Consider the following 18,034-nt stretch of genomic DNA (forward strand, 5'->3'; position numbering starts at 1 on the left):
CTTCCAACAACACAAGAGAAGACTCTACACATGGACATTACCAACTGGTCAACACCAAAATCAGATTGATTATATTCTTTGCAGCCAAAGATGGAGAAGCTCTATACAGTCAACAAAAACAAGACCGGGAGCTGACTGTGGCTCAGATCATGAACTCCTTATTGCCAAATTCAGACTTAAATTGAAGAAAGTAGGGAAAACCACTAGACCATTCAGATATGACCTAAATCAAATTCCTTATGATTATACAGTGGAAGTGAGAAATAGATTTAAGGGACTAGATCTGATAGAGTGCCTGATGAACTATGGACGGAGGTTTGTGACATTGTACAGGAGACAGGGATCAAGACTATCCCCATGGAAAAGAAATGCAAAAAAGCAAAATGGCTGTCTGGGGAGGCCTTACAAATAGCTGTGAAAAGAAGAGAAGTGAAAAGCAAAGGAGAAAAGGAAAGATATACGCATCTGAATGCAGAGTTCCAAAGAATAGCAAGGAGAGATAAGAAAGCCTTCCTCAGCAATCAATGCAAAGAAATAGAAGAAAACAACAAAATGAGAAAGACTAGAGATCTCTTCAAGAAAATTAGAGATACTGAGGGAACATTTCATGCAAAGATGGGCTTGATAAAGGACAGAAATGGTCACATGGTAGAAAAGTTTTTATTTTGCGGTAATTATTTTATCAATATAAATTTTTCAAATGAATGCAGAAAAAGTTTTTTTTAACAGAAAACAATTCTTTCGCCTAATCCTAATAAGAAAAGATAAAACCTCAGGGCCAGATTCACTCCTATGATGTCAGAATTCTATTATATACAGCACTCAACACAGAGAGAGGACATAAAAGGGAAGTTTTCTTATAATTTAATCTTCAAAGTATTTTAATAATCAAATATCAATGTTGAATTAATTTGCAATTTTTCAGGGAATGCACTCAATTACTCCACAGCTTCAAGATCACATAACCTCAGGTTCAGGGAGCTGTATGGCATAAACTAAACAAAATGAATGAATGAACATATTTACACTTTTACCCACAAAATCCTGTGAGCATAACTTAGACTCTCAAAAACTCGTGGACAAAGAAAACCTTTTCTAAAATTCAGGACAAATATAATTGCTAGAATTGAAAGAGAAGAAGTAGGCTTAAAAAAAGATGTTTTCTATTTTATAGATTTTTCTCTTGGGCATAATTATAAAGTGACATTCAAGTGCAACCAGTGAAGTCCCTACTTTTTTTTCTTACAGAATTCAAAGGCATCAGCAAAACCACCTATGTCAGTAATAAAAATAAAAGTCTTTGACTTTTTAAATGTTATCATACTGTCACAGTGAAATAAAATTAGCTTGACAAATGCTTTAAAGGCACATGGTGCAGTTCATTATGTATAGCAGCAACAGCAGCAGTTTCCCAGTGTTCATAGAGGCTGCTCCATTAAATTTACCTCCAGTCAATAATTAGGAGTCCACAAATAAACCTGGGCAATTAAATCAATACTGCCAGGCAATTATATTCCAGAGTCCAGGCTCAGTGGCACAAAAAGGCATTATATCAAACTGCAGTATTAAGCGGTCTAATGCCATTTTCAACAGGACTTTTTCACACTAACTGGACAGAATAAGGACCCACCCAGATAATGTAGAATGCACATATGTATATCTACATGTGCAGATGTGGTGTCAGTAGAGCTTTAGTAACATTTAATAAAGATTTATACATATGGATTTATGATTTCTGTGTTCATAATTGATGATAACACTTCTATATCAAAAGGTCATACTTACATGTTGAATGTTTAAAAAATCCATTAAAAGCATATTTTTATAACATTCTAGTTGAAAAAAATAACCCATATCAATCATTACTGAACTCCTTTGATGTGCCAGGTACTGGGCTGGGTGCTGGGAATGCAACATGACTGAGAAATGGCTTTCTTCTCAAAAGCAGGAAGGCTTGCCCTGCACCTGCATGTCTGCACTTAAACAACTTGAAGCAAAAAAGTGCCCATCACCTTCTGTTACTATAGATAGTAACAGTCATAGTATTTCCAGATAATGTTTCAAAAATATATAAAATGGGTACTAAGAATATGAATAGTTTACATATTATTTAACTTATTCTTGCTTTTCCAAAAACCCATATACTGCACTCACAAAACAAGAATTTTTTTTTTAATATTTTGAGAAATACATTTTAGCTGTTTTGAATCAAGTTCATTTTTGAAATCGACAATAATTAGGTTGAGCAAAAAGAACCATAATGAAGAAGTTGTAGAATACATTACATGCTGTCAGTGATATCAGAACAAAAGCCAGCTATGACTAGAAAAGCAGGGCTCTCACCTGCCAATAAACTGCCCTGATCACTTACAAGAGGGGCACATCCCAGCAGACTGTATGTGTATTAAAAAAATACTTGAAAGAGAAGAAAAAGTATCACACAGGTCACAGCAGCAGTCTCAATAGACCCCTCAGGGATTTCCACTCGTCTTGGCCTTGTCATCCTCTATGCAGCTTTCCACTCAGCCCAGAAAATGTCGATAGGAAAATGTTTGAGGGGCCTCTGGTGGAAATTTTTTCATTCTTTCTGCATTGACAGGATGCCAAATCAATATTTACTTCCCACTAACAAGCTGCTCGAGGTCTCAGTAGAAAATATTGTAGAGAATGCGGGAAGACACAGTAATAAACAGCTGTCTGGCTGTGAGGAAAACATGAATTGACTGGAAACAGGGCCACAGTAAAAGGTCACTGAAACCCGTGAACTCCTCAGGTGTCCATATCAACTACTAACTTTAAAGACACATGATAAAGAATCTCTGTTCCTAAGAGAGCTTAGAGAATGGATCCTTTTCAGTCTAGCAAGCATAGACATTGACTCAATAATTTAATTAATGCATTTGCTAAGACCCGTGTTGGCTCTTTCCCAAGGCACTTGCTTCATTTGTTAAGTCCAGAAGTACAAATAGAGGGTTAACTTTCCTGTCTGCCTATTGGAATACTTCTTTACCTAACAGAAGTAAGCAATGTGTAAGTGTTTCCAAAATTTTAGGCATCTAGTAATAAAAAATAGGCTTGGAATTTTTATCTGCAACTTTTAATAAATGAAGTGGAAAAGTTTAATACCTGTCCTTCAAGAAGTTTCCGAATGTACAACAGCCATTCTTTGTCATTTTCGGCCTCAGTCTTTGCCCTTTCAATTTCCTAGAGGAAAAAATAAAAACACTGTAGTTAATTTCATTTATATGAACTTGATCATACTGTTATATAGAGAAATACTGATAGAATTGGATTCAACAAAGAGTAGCCTGTCCTTTCAAAATGGAGAATATTCAAATCAATGCTCAATATCTCCATTCATGTGGAATATCAAGCTATATATCTGTGTTTCATAATTCAGGAATATTTTATTTCTGTATTCATGGTGGAGCTCAAGGTATGGACTGAAATGGAAGAGAAAGTGATTAAAACAGAGTGAAAAAGAAGATGGAGCCGTAGAAAAGAATCATTTACAAGTGACCCTCAGAAGATGATATAAAACCTTATACTCAAAAATCAGACTTGTCAGTAGATAACTAAGGGGTAATTGTTACAATTACAACTTGTCAGTAGATAATTAATACAAAATAGGACAGGCATAGGTTCTGGTGTATTTAAATGCTTACTTATTTAAAATGTCCAACAGCTAACTGAAAGGCAAGGGACACTCCAACTTAAAGTACTGTAGGTCACTAAATATTTTCAATGCCTCAATTATCAAAGTGAAATATTCTGAAAGTATAATGTATTCACATATGCAACTGAATTGACTATTCAGTTAAAATCATGATTCAGTTTGCAAAAAAAAAAATGTACTTTTCAAAAAGAGAAGGGTTTGGGAAACTAACATTTGTTGAAATTTACTGTATGCCAGGTATCAGGCAAGGTACTTTGCATAGGCTGTCATAGTTTTTTACATGAATTTACAAGGGTTGGATATAGCTTAACGCATATAATTCAGGTGGTTTGGGCTCTACTTGGGTAAGTCACTCAACTCTTTAGACATCTGAAAGATGCAGGCTTCAGTCCAAACAAGCTCAGATCTATAATGAAATCTAGTAAATATATCCAGGTGTGTGCAATAAGCTGTCATGGAACTGCGTTTTTTCCAGGAGGACCTCCATTTAAGGTTGTATGGTACACATGTTTTGGTGCTGTGCACCCCTGGCTCCATACTGCATCCTCCCAGAGGCCAGGGTGTCATTTCTTCACTGAAATGTGCCAGCTACTTTGGGACTAACAAGAGATATCCTTTACTAATTCATATACTCAATGGGGACAACTTTTTCTAATCAAAGTGAGTGCTTTTTTTTTTTAAACTTGTAATCCCAAGAAAGGGCATGTTTAAAGACCACATAAAGGCAGAGGCCCTGTCTTCCAGAATATGTATCTGCAGCACACACACACACACACACACACAAACACACGAGGGATTTTGCTATGTCTGCTTGTTTTAAAACTTTTGGGCAACGGTGGAAGACCTTAATATTTTGTTAGGTTTCTTCTTTATCCATCAAGTTTCAGTTAAATGTCTATAATAAGAGATAGTTAACAGCCTTGCCACAGATACTGTTATTTCCTGTGTGGTTTATATTTGATACTGTATTTCATAACGCTCTTGGACTTCAAAGTTCAGAATTCACAGACATTGTGGCCTAGCTGCCGAAAAGAGGAAACTGATCATTCACTATCCGATTCACTCATAGGATGAAAATAATCTCTATAGGATTCCTTTGACCTCCTTTCTAAGAATTCTTGGCAGTTTAAAAACCTTTGCAAGTTGTAGATCTGCTCTACTTGAGAAATGTTTTGAGAAGCTGATGGGGGAGGGGTGCTGAAGGATGCTCTCGTGCAAACATTGAAGTCGATCATTTTATTTATTCACTGAGCAAATATTTATGGCGAAGCTATGAGTGCCATCATCTCTTTGCTCTTTCTAAACAATAAAAAAATCTAATATTTAATGTATCAAATTTCAGAAACTTAACAGCAGAACAGGATTGAGTATCTTCCACAGGTTTCACGGAAGACTGTGTATGAGGTTCTGCTGTTGATGAGGTAATAAACCATCAAAAATGCAGTGCCCTCCTCAGAAGGTACAGAAATGCTACTGCAGACTTCTAAGGTATATGCATATAGATTCACTCAGGCAGGGTTTTACCCACTGTAAAGCAATAAATACCTTTTTAACTTGATCAACAATAATTTTAAATCTAACTAAGAAACCCAATATATTTACTACTTTTAAAAAATCTCATATAGGAGGAAAACCCCTCAAATCAATCGCGATCCAGCTAACTAACTTCTTCAAATGGGCTTAATTAAAAATAACAGCTTGTAAGATATATGATTAACTAAAGAATATGGAAGAGACAGGGAAAAATAACTGACCTGAATAACAAACAAGCAGTTCTAAAGGTTATATGTACTGGCTTACTTCTATATTACACAGTTAAATTTCTCTAAAGGTTTTTTGAGTTAATACTCTTGATGTATCTTTCATTGGTATATTAATAATCTTGCCTTCATGAATATTATCTTAAAGATGAAATTCTAAGAACTATAAAACAAATGAAAATATATATTTAACAATCAGTGTAAAAACTCCTATATTAATAAATATTTAAGTGATCTTACCGCTTCATCTTCTGTGTCCAGTATTTCCTCTAGGTCCGATCGTGAAATGTTCAGGATAGAAGCTGCTAAGGTCTGGGCTTTATGGGTTGAGGTTTTACAAGCATCCCTGTTTTTCTGCATCTTTTTAAGCTCTCTGATTTGTCGCCTAATCAAATGGATGTCATTTTGTAACTCTCTGACCAAGGCCTGCAACATATTGGAAGGCATATGGGCTCATATGGAAGTAATAAATGAAGAGAAAGCAGTTATAACACAAAAAATGTGAAGATACTAGCAAATCATTTTTTATTAGGATTATTCTGATTTTATTTCTATTGGAGCAAAATGGATTGCTCTTTACTTTTTTGTCAGGGCACAATAAAAGCTCTCTTAAATGATCACTTAACCAACTTGCTGGATTAAACAAATTGCTCCAGTCCCTCTTTCAGATTCGCCAACTGCTATCTTGGTGAATACTTGCAGCAGGCAGGTTAATTAGTATCACGCCAGAGCACAACTCTCCCACCAGTTAAGCTGATGCCAATTGTCCGATGTATTTATTCCTAAGTGTGTATATCAGTTGTAACAGGTTGGTTACATAATTGATTTAATTATTGCATAAACTAATGAAATATAATGGCAGAAAAATGTTGTTTCTATTAAAACTGAACTAGAAATCTTTGAAAGGATTTGCTAAGGACAGTTGGGTAAAACTGCAATCAAATTATGTGTGGGCAAGATGACAATAAAGTATTGACAAAAATCATAAAAATCTAGGCTTACATCCACAAGAGTGTTTAATTTCTCCCTCTGAGAATGCATGCTTATGTGTGCATAAGAAAAAAGGCAGCCCTTACTTCGGGTGAACAGAGCTCTGGAGTCCGATGCTTGGCTTTGTGGGCTGAGAGCAGCTAGCTAGATGTTTGGGTAGATTTCAATCTTTTGCCAGCCTAAGCAATGTTGCAGTAAATAATGGTGCTTGTATATATATTTTGCATCCCTAGGATATATTCCTGGAAGTGAATTTGCTGGACCAAAGGGTGTGTTTAACTGTAATTTTGAAAGCTGTTGTTTAATTCTCCCTCCATCCAAGATTGTACCAGTTTACACCTACACAAAGAACATATGAAAGTACTTGTTTCTCCATCAGATCAGATCAGATCAGATCAGTTGCTCAGTCGTGTCCGACTCTTTGCGACCCCATGAATCGCAGCACACCAGGCCTCCCTGTCCATCACCAACTCCCGGAGTTCACTCAGACTCACGTCCATTGAGTCAGTGATGCCATCCAGCCATCTCATCCTCTGTCGTCCCCTTCTCCTCCTGCCCCCAATCCCTCCCAGCATCCGAGTCTTTTCCAATGAGTCAACTCTACACATGGGGTGGCCAAAGTACTGGAGTTTCAGCTTTAGCATTATTCCTTCCAAAGAAATCCCAGGGCTGATCTCCTTCAGAATGGACTGGTTGGATCTCCATACCACTGGCAAAACACCAATCAGGCTTTCAGTGTAGTTTTTTACTTTTTACCACTGTATTTTAAAGTTTCATTTCTCTTATTAAAAATGAAATTAAGCATCAGCCTTAACAAATAATTTTTTTCTTTTGTCTTTTATCTATTTTTCTTAGTGATTTATAAGGATTATTTGTACTTTAGGGAAATTATATGTTGAGGGTTTCTAATTTTTTTCATACTTTTTCTTTTGACAGTAATTATAGTATTTTATGCAAAGGAAAAATATTTTTCAAAAAAATTTTAACATGATAAACGAATCTATTCCCATATAACTTTTGAATTTGGTGTGATACTTTAAAAAGCCTTCTCCACTATATATATATATATATATATATATATATATAAAAGTATATATACATGTGTGTTTTTCAAACCATGATTTTTTTCTGCCACTTGTAAGATTTTGCAGTTATAAGTGTTTTGTCCATTTGTAATCCTCTAGAAAATTATTATATAAAATCATAGTTGTTTTACCACCACCTAGTAAATAGTCCATATTTTCCCCATTGATTTCATGCATGTTTAGATCAGGTTCTGAACTTTCTATTCTGTTCCATCTGTCTTATTAGTGAAGCTTTATAGTGTATTTTAATTAGTGAGGCTTTGTCATAAATGTAATCCAATAGGGGTATCTCCTTTCAATTACCCTTTTTTTCAGATTTTTCTTGTTAATTTTTGATTGTTTTCCATATCAACTTCAGATTGAGCTTGTCTAAACACTCTTCGGAGAAGGCAATGGCACCCCACTCCAGTACTCTTGCCTGGAAAATCCATGGATGGAGGGGCCTGGTAGGCTGCAGTCCATGGGGTCGCTAAGAGTCGGACTCGACTGAGCGACTTCACTTTCACTTTTTACTTTCTTTCATTGGAGAAGGAAATGGCAACCCATTCCAGTATTCTTGTCTGGAGAATCCCAGGGACAGAGGAGCCTAATGGGCTGCTGTCTATGGGGTCGCACAGAGTCGGACACGACTGAAGCGACTTAGCAGCAGCAGCAAACATTCTTACTGGTATTTTATTTAAATCACGTTAAATTTTATTCAATCATGTTCACATTTTAGAATGTTGATTCTTCCTAATCAAAGACCATGGTAGTCCCTTCCAGTTCGTTAAGTCTTTATTTGTGTTTCTGGGGATTATTTAAAGGTTTTCTCTTTATAGATCTGTTTATTCCTGGGCCTCTTACTTTTTGTAGGGGCTGATTCTAGTACCTATTGTTGCTTGTAGACATAAAGATTGTTAATATGTAAATTTGCTGAAATTTCTTATTTATTATAAGAGTTTTGCAGCTGATTCCTCTTTAGCTTCCAGAAATTAAATCATATCTGCAAATACTGATAATTTTATCTCCTATTTTCCAACCTTTTTTTTGGTCATGCTCTGCAGCTTATGGAATGTGGGTTCTTAGTTCTCCAACCGGGGACTGAACCCAGGCCCTTGGCAGTGAGAGCATGGAGTCCTAACCACTGTATCATCAGGGATACAGTGAACAGCAGAACATCAAAAAATAATATACCACAATAAGTGGAGTTTATTCCACAGATGCAAGGATAATTCAATACTAAGAAAATTATTAAGAATCCTATTAATAGATTTATGATGAAAAATCATATGTTAGTTTATATGGATGCTAAAATAGATTTAAGACAATCTGGTTTCCACTTTTGTAAGAAAATTTTATTTTATAAAATTCCATTTTATTTTCCAATTTTTATACCTCCATTTTCTTTTTTATTGAGTTGATTATTAACTTCTTTCTGAATAATATTAAATAGTAATATTGATGGACACACTTGACTTGTTCCTGATTTCAGTAGGAATCTAACTCTTAGGAAATACTATGCCAGATTTTGAGTTGAGAGCTGTATTTTAATATAACAAAAAATAAGTATTAATATAAAATATATAATGTAGTTTTACACAGTTAACTATCTACATATTTTAATTTCTTACAAAAATGGAAACCAGATTGTCTTAAATCCATTTTAGCATCCATATAAACTAACATATGATTTTTCATCATAAATCTATTAATAGGATTCTTAATAATTTTCTTAGTATTGAATTATCCTTGCATCTGTGGAATAAACTCCACTTAGTGTGGTATGTTATTTTTTGATGTTCTGCTAAACTCATTTGCTGATATTTCATCTGGAATGTCTACATTAATAAGAGATTGATTTGTTTCAATTTTGTGCAATCTTCCAAAAATATTTGGAAGGTATTTTCTCTTTCCATGTTCTTCAGTAGTTTTAATGAAATTGAATCTGTCTGCTCTTTACTGACATTGTAGCACTCGCCTGAATTTGGCATAGTATTTATTGTATGGAAAGATACCTTCTTGGCAATTTCTTTTAATTTTCCATTTGTTCTAGAGGGACTTTTGGTACACTATAATTTTCCTAAAATTTTGTACTTTTCAGAAAGTAGAATATATAAAGAAATTCTACTTTTCAACATTAATTCAGATTTTTCTTTGTGGTGTGTCACGGGTGGGAATGCCTGAAAACATACACACTCTGAGATGGAGATTTATGTGGGAGAGGGTACTTAGGAGCAATACCTACAGAGCCTTGGAGATGAGACAGCCTTTCAGAGTTGTCTCATCTTTATTTTTCCCCCTTATATATGACATGAAAATTTTTCTTGGCTATTATTTTTTTGAGTCCAGAAACTTTACTAGACCACAGAACATATACAGGGTATGACATGTTAGACATGTTAGACATGTCATGTTAGACATGACATCAAATTTTCCGTGGTTCATGTTATGTTCTTGGAAGTCTTTATTTCTGAAAATTTCTGAAAATTATTTTTGGATTATAGCTTCAATATTTGTTCTGTTCCATCATTCCTTTTCTTCTTTCAAGATTCCAATTATACATATGTTGAATCTCTGTAACTCGCTTCATAAATCCTTTTTTCCCCAATTTTTTTTAATTGAAGTATAGTTAGAATGAAATAGTGTATACTTTATGTGTTTAGTTCAATGAGCTTTGATAGCTATATACTTCTATGTTATTTTTGTTATCATAAATATGTACTGAATGTTGCCAAATGATTTTTAGGGAGTATTTGATTATATTGATTTTGCTTTTTTTTTAGAACTGTTGAATCAAGCTTTCTTTCCTAGAATTATATCAACTTATTCATGGTGTAAATTATTTTCACATAACGCTTGATTTGATTAACTGATATGCAGTTGATAATTTTTACATTGATGTTCATGATGAAATACTGACCTGTACTTCTGTTTTCTTACAATGTTTTGTCAGGTTTTGGTTTTAAGGTTGTGCTGGTTACATAAAATGAACTGGGACTTGTTTTCTTCTCTGCCGTTTTCTGAAATAATTTCTGTAAGATGGTGCTGTATTTTTCCTGAAAGTTTGCTCAGTGAAACCCTCTGGATCTGGAGATAGTACATGTGCTTTTTGTGTGAAGGCTTTAGGTTTTTTAAAAAATCCAATTTCTTTAACTAATAAAGAGCTACTCATATTTTCAATTCAATCTCCTGTTAGTTTTTGTGATGAAAGAAGTCAATTCCTTCTAGTTCTGACCATTTCTCTTGGTAGGGACTCAGGGCAGTTTAGAAGCTACACTGAGTCAATCAGAGGAAAGAGCAAAGGGTTTGGCTGATGTCCACACTCTTGTAGGCAATGCTCAGCCTTGGGTCCCCAGTGTGCAGACATGGTGGGGATGCGGCCCTTCCTCTCTTTTGGAGTGCACTCTGTCACACATTCATCTTGCTGGCTTAGGCAGACCTCTCTGCGAGAAACTTGGCCATGGTAAATACCAAATATTTATACACAGTGTTTGCTAAGGAATAAAGGAAGCTCTGGGGCTGTGTTCATTCTACAAGTTGTCTGTCTCTCAGCTTTACCCCCAAAACCTGAAGCTATCTAAACGTGACGCTAGTGGTGTATGACTGTGAAGCCACTATAGGACGGGTAAGAGGTCCTTTTTTGAAAAGTTGTCCATTTCACCTAAATTGTCAAATTTATTGTTATAAACTCATTCATATAATTTCCTTGTTACTTATGTTTCTGTAGTGATATCCCATCTTTTATTCCTGATATTGGTAATTTGTATTTTTAACCATTTTCTTCTTTATTCTTGGATTTTATATCAATGTAAAATAGATACCTGTGGGTTGTTTGAGGTATATAGCTAAGCTTATATTGTTTTCTAAATTGAAAGCAATTTTTCCAAGGCCATTATTGACTACTTTCCCTTACACTGATCTGAAATAAAAAATACAAACTTTATGCTATAAATTCCCTTAGATGGGCTTGTTTTTGTAACTCTTTCTGTTCCAATGCTCTATGGATCTATTCCTGCACTTAATCATGCCGTTTTATTTATACAGCTTTATACCATGTTTTGATGTTTGCTAGGAAAAATTTTTCTCTCTCCCGCCCATTCTTCTCCTTCTTCAGCCATCTTCATCCTCTTTCTTTCAGTTATATTTCTGGAACCAGTTTGTAACTTGGACAGCACTGACATATAGATCAGATATGGAATGAATTCTCACATTTAACAATATTATTTCTTCACATTCAGAAAAACAGTATACCTCTCCATTTATTTAGTTCTGTTCTATGTCATTCAGTGTTTTATAGCTCACTTTATAGGTTGCTTGCATTTCTTGAAAGGTTTATTCCTGGGTATTTAATACTTTCTTTTTATCACTATAAATACAAATTTACAAATAGTACTCTAAATATACTATTACTTGTCAAGTCTACTTTATTTTATATGCTTTGTTCTGAAATTATTGCTGAATTATCTGTTTAATAGTTGGACTGGATTCTCTTGAATTTCCTAGGTCCATAAATATGTCATTGACAATCACAGTTCAGTTGTACATGTTCAGTTTATTTTGGAAAAGGAGTTATTTTACAGTTTATGGATTTTAAAAAATTTTTATAAAAGCAATTTTAAAATTTACTTTGAGTTTTTTTGTTTTTTTTCTCCTAGCATTTTGAGTTGAAAGCTAAATTTTGGCTGAATTTTGAAGGTTTTGGTATTTCATTATAGCTCACTTTGAAATAGTTCATAAACTCACTTTTTATTTTCTCCTTAACCCAAAAATCTTATAGATGGGTTTGGAATTTCTAAGCGGACAGAAACATTTGGCTGATTATTTGCTAAAATCATAGTTACATTATACTCTACTCAGGGTACATTGCCTAAATGATCTTTGCTTTTTCGAACTTGAACTTTGTAGATTTAGATGTAAGCAATTTCTGTGAATGTTCCACATGGGTTTGAAAAGAAAAGAGCCTTGCTTACATTTTCTCTATTTGGATTGTTTATTTCTGAGTATAATACAGATTAAATACACTAGAAAACAGTAAATACCTTTGTGGATTTGTGGATTCTTTGATTTCCATTTGTAGTTTCACCAAATTTTGCTTAATGTTGCCAGGTACATAAAAATTCATGAATTTTATATCTTCTTTGCAAATTATGCATTTTTATCAATATGAAATTGCTTGCTTTACCCTTATTAATTTTTTTTCCTTAATTTGTCTCCAAATAATATTGCTGTATCTTCTTTTTTTAGCATTTAGCTGGAATATATTCAATTGCGTGCTGGTAATCAAGCTCTTGCAGGGGATGGGTATGACTTGTAATGTTTGCCAATTTCTATGGTGTTAGGTACTTGCACATGATTGATTTCAAATAAATAACATGAATGAGATGCTGGTAAGAGATAAGCAAAATTGATTCTCACAGGCTAACTGCAGGATACCATAATTTTATTCTTAATTTTTTTTTTGGCTTTTGGTATCATGTTTTAGGTGCATCTTTTTCAGAATCTCATAGTCTCTGTTTTTTTTCTTTTTTTTAAATACATTTCAACTTCATTATATATACTATGATTATTGGTATGTTTGGATCATCCTATCCTTTTTATTTACCATGCTTCTTATTAACTGTTCCTCTCCTTTGTTCTATCTTTCCTTCCTCCCTTCCTCCCTTCCTCGCATTCTTCTTCCTGGTTTGTATTGAATTGATGGAGATTTTAAATTTTTTAAATTTCCTCTAATTCTTTGATAATTAAATGCTTGATTCCTATTCTTGTGGTCAACTTTAAAACTCCTGAACATATATTTAAAATTATTTAAGTAAACTTGATTAATTTAATATAATAAAATCAATATTATATTCTGAATCAATATCTAGAGTTTCTCATCCTCTGTATGTTCCACCAGAACAAAAAAGAAACATCCCTTACAACCACCCCCTCACAACTTCTGGTACTATACTCACTAACATCAAGCTATTTAGATTTAATTGTAGGAATCTTTGTTTTCCATTGTTTCTTATGTTCTAAAGATTGACAAGAGTCCCATCTGGGCAGAAAGACCTGAAGAAGTGAAGAGGTAAGCTATTTTATCAATAATATACAGAGGAAAGAGCAAAGACTTTGAAGAACAAAAACAGTATTCAAAGAACTTGCAGTATTCAAAGAACAGCAAGAAAGTCAGTATGGTTAAAGAGGGATAAATGAGGTGACATGTAGTAAAAAGTCTTAGAAGTAACAACAAGACTAATTATGGAAGCCTCATAGCAATGTTGCCATTAGCTGGCTGAAAGCAACATGGGTATATTTGGGGAAAATGTCTGTATTATTAAAAAATGTTATTTTGCTGAAATATACTTCATGATGCTCAAATATTCTTCCTCCCTTCCAAACTATACCTTTCAGATACATAGTAGAGTCTCACTGCACTAAGTTCATTGAAATGTTTTACTTTCCCCCCTTATATCCAGGTTAAGATTTTGTTTTCATATGATCACACTTGCCTTTTGTTTCTATGCTGGTGCTCTGCCTGTTTTCAGCTCTGGGTGTTACTTCCATCTGGATTGTATTTTTACTTCCCTTCCATCCAATGCAAAATTGCTTTCTCTTACCAGTTTAAAATCTGCTCAGCTCTTCTCTAAGCACTTCCAAATTGTGCAAAAGTCTTTAAATACTCCAATGTTAAAAACATTAGAAGCTTAAAAATGTTTTACTCTATCTGCATCAGTTGAACAATGGTCCTTGGCTATCACTGGTCAAGGTAAGTAAAAACACTGTACCATACAAAATAAGCATTCAACAAATATTAAATGAATTTATAAAAGTTTATGTCAGCCTCCTTAAACTTCTTGAAATATCATGAGCTAGGAATTATCTCAATATTTGATTATATTTTCAAAATAAGAGTACTTTCTTGGATGTATATCCCAACTTAAAGTCACTATACTTTTCAATATTTCAGTATGATTTATTGTAAGCAGTCAGCAATAGTGTTAGAGTAAAACAAGTTATTTCATTCCCAGTCTTATTAGATCTAGCTTTCCAGTCTTTATTAAGGAGTCTTGATCTGTGTTAGCTAACTATAAAAATTTTTGAGTTTCATTGAATCATAATGAAGTGATTAGATTTTCAGTAAGATTTTAGATTATTGTGATGAAGGTTATAATTGGCTCTTCAAGTACCATGGAGTCACCCCTACAATCATAGTTTCTTGGAGAAATAATGTCTTTTCTAACAGCTTAAATAGTTTTTATTAAGATATAACTTACATATTTTAAATTTTAAATTTCACTCAATGTATTTTTATTAAAAGCCTTTCTTCAAAAATGCTATAATTTACCCTTTTAATATAATGATAGGACTGAAAGAGTTAATTCAAATTGGATTTTAAATATCATAATTGAGAAGTCACATCACCAAAGTGGTACCAGCCTCCATCCCCCCACAAATATCAACAATTAGACATTCACAAACTAAAATAGCTCTGGAAGGGCTCAGGAGTCCAGGTGAGAAATTTCAGCAACACCGTGAAGCAAAAAAAGAGAGAATAACTCCATACAAAGAAAAGGAAGGACAGCTTCATTGTGCCTGCATCATCCCATCCCCCAGGGCAGCACTGCTCAGGGCCAGTGGAGAACTCCAGGGTTCAAGGGGCTCCCTCACTGGGAAAGGAAGAATGAGGTGAGCAACCAACTTCCCCAGTTTTTCACATCACAGCATGAAAGATCACTTCAGCTTCACCCTACCCCGAGACTGACAAAGTCAAGACATATAGGGACAGGCTGGAAAAATAAAGAACAGCCGGGGCTCCCAATATCAGCTACACAGCAGGAGCAGCTATGGTTCACGGTAACCAACTCTGTGTAGGATCCCAGCAGATTTCACCACTGAAGAAACCAATGCCTAGGATGGCTGTCACGGACCCCCTGCAGATTTCACCACTGTACTTCCCCCCACAGGTTTTCACTGTCACAAATGCCACCTGACAGTCCCTCCCTGACCCTAACTGGACCCTGCAGTCTGCACTGGAAGCCAGCTTAGCCTCTGCACTGCACAAGTGCAAGATGCCAGCCTACACCCCTGCAGTGATAGAGGTGCATGCATTTGGAGCTAACCTCTTCAACTGAGGACCTCTTGCCAACGGTCTGCCACTGGCCTCTAATGATCTGCAAGTGCCTGTGGTGAGACTCTATGGCCACAGGACTGTATGTCAGCCGCCAAGGCCCCCATGGCTGTGTGTGGGCCCAGACCTGGCCCTGTCCCCTCTCTCTGGCTTGCACTGCTGGGTTCAGCTGCAGTGAGCCCCTCCACCTGAGCACCTGTACACCAACACCCAACTCCTGTCACTGGCCTCCACTGTTATGTGGGACCATTAAGCAAAAACAAACAAACAAAACTCAAAAAAATCTAACTTTGTAATTCAATGATTTAGAAAAAGAACAAAGTAAACCCAAGGTTAGTAGAGGAAGGAAATAACAAAGAGCAGAGTGGAAATAAATAGAGACAAAAAGAGAACAGAAAAGATCAGTGAAACTAAGAACTAGTTTTTGAAAGAGACAAACTAAATTTCTACCTACATTTGGAGCTAACCTCTTCAACTGAGGACCTCTTGCCAGTGGTCTGCCTCTGGCCTCTAATGATCTAAATTTCTATCTACATGGATAAATTTCTATCTACATTTACCAAGAAAAAGAGAGTACTCAAATTTAAAAAATTAGTCTAGAGAGGTGGGATGGGGAGGAAGACGGGAGGAAGGCTCAAAAGGGAGGGGATATATGTATACCTATGGCTGATTCATGTTGAGGTTTGATAGAAAACAACAAAATTCTGTAAAGTAACTATCATTCCATTAAAACAAATAAATTTTAAAAAAGAAAATTAGAAACGAAAGAGAAGATATTACAACTGACATTACAGAAATACAAAGAATCATAAGAGGATACTATGAACAATTATATGCCAACAAATTGGACAACCTAGAAGAAATGGATAAATTCCTAGAATATACAATCTACCAAGACTGAATCACAAAGTAACAGAAAAACTGAACAGATCAATGAGTAAGGAGATTGAATCAGCAATCAAACACTTTCCAATAAAAAAAAGCCCATCACTGGTGAATTCTACCTAAGACAAAATAATGTCAATTCTTCTAAAGCTCTTCCAAAGAATGTAAAAGGAAAGACCACTTTCAAACTCATTTTAAGAAGTCAGCATTAACCTGATACCAAAGACAGATAAGGACAGTACAAGAAAAGAAACCCATAGGCCAATACCCCCTGATGAATATAGATGTAAAACCTCTGAACAAAATACTAACAAACTGAATTTAACAACACATTAAAAGGACCACACACCATGGTCAAGTGGGATTTATCCATGGAATGCAAGAATAAGTCAACATACACAAATCAATAAATGTAATATACTACTTTAAAAGAATGAAGATAAAAATCATACAATCATCTCAATAAATGCAAGAAAAGTACTGGACAAAATTTAACATTCTTTCATGATAAACTCCCCACAAACTGGGTATAGAAGGAACACACTGTACATAACAAAAGCCATATAATACAAAACCAAACTAACATCACACTCAACAATGAAAAGCTGAACACTTTCCATCCAAGATCAGAAACAAGAGAAAGGTGACCATCCTCACCACTTCTATTCAACACAGAACTGGAAGTCCTAGCTGGAGCAATTAGGCAGTAAAAAGAAATAAAAAGCATCCAAATCAGAAAGAAAGAGGTAGCACTGTCTCTTTTTTCTCATGACATGATCTTTTATGTAGAAAATCCTAAGAACTCCATCCAAAAAAGCTGTTAAAATTAATCAACAAATTCAGTAAAGTTGTAGGATACAAAGTCACAGATAAAAATTAATTTGTTGTGTCTCTATACACTAACAATAAAACATGTGAAAAAGGAATAAAACAATCCCACTTACAGTAGCACCCAACAATAAAATTTTAGGGATAAATTTAACTAAGGAAGTGAAAGATCTATACTCCCAAAACTCTAAGACACTGATGAAAGAAACTAAAGAAGACATAAATAAATGAAATGATATCCTGCACTTATTGATTGAAAGAGTGGATATTCTTAAAATGTTCATTCTACCTAAAGGCATCGAGAGGTTCAATAAGACCTCTATCAAAGTTCCAATGCCATTTTTTTTTTCAGAAAAATAGAAAAAAAATCCCCTAAATTTGGATGAAACTACAAAAGACTGACTAGCCAAAGCAATCTTAGGAAAGCGCAAAGCTGTAGGCATCATACTTCCTAACTTTAAAGTATATATAAAACTCATACAACTTGATCAGAGAAGGCAATGGCAACCCACTCCAGTACTCTTGCCTGGAAAATCCCATGGACGGAGGAGCCTGGAAGGCTGCAGTCCATGGGGTCTATATGAGTTGGTCACGACTGAGTGACTTCACTTTCACTTTTCTGCATTGGAGAAGGAAATGGCAACCCACTCCAGTGTTCTTGCCTGGAGAATCCCAGGGACGGGGGAGCCTGGTGGGCTGCCGTCTCTGGGGTCGCACAGAA

At 35.0% G+C, this 18,034-nt stretch overlaps 1 protein-coding gene across 5 annotated transcripts in view; it reads right to left on the minus strand.

Annotated features, from left to right (window-relative positions):
• The window catches only part of CNTLN (centlein), a 341,020-nt gene that overhangs the window by 11,696 nt on the left and 311,290 nt on the right, over nt 1-18,034 (minus strand). For all 5 annotated transcript variants that reach the window (XM_025281478.2, XM_025281479.2, XM_044939816.1 and 2 more), the window contains 2 exons: nt 5,677-5,862; nt 3,127-3,204 (listed from right to left, as the gene is read on the minus strand). In XM_025281478.2, coding sequence (XP_025137263.1) covers nt 3,127-3,204; nt 5,677-5,862 — 264 coding nt within the window. The remainder of the gene's footprint in view (nt 1-3,126; nt 3,205-5,676; nt 5,863-18,034) is intronic.

This window comes from Bubalus bubalis, chromosome 3 (genome assembly GCF_019923935.1).
Source record: "Bubalus bubalis isolate 160015118507 breed Murrah chromosome 3, NDDB_SH_1, whole genome shotgun sequence".
NCBI lineage: Eukaryota > Metazoa > Chordata > Mammalia > Artiodactyla > Bovidae > Bubalus > Bubalus bubalis.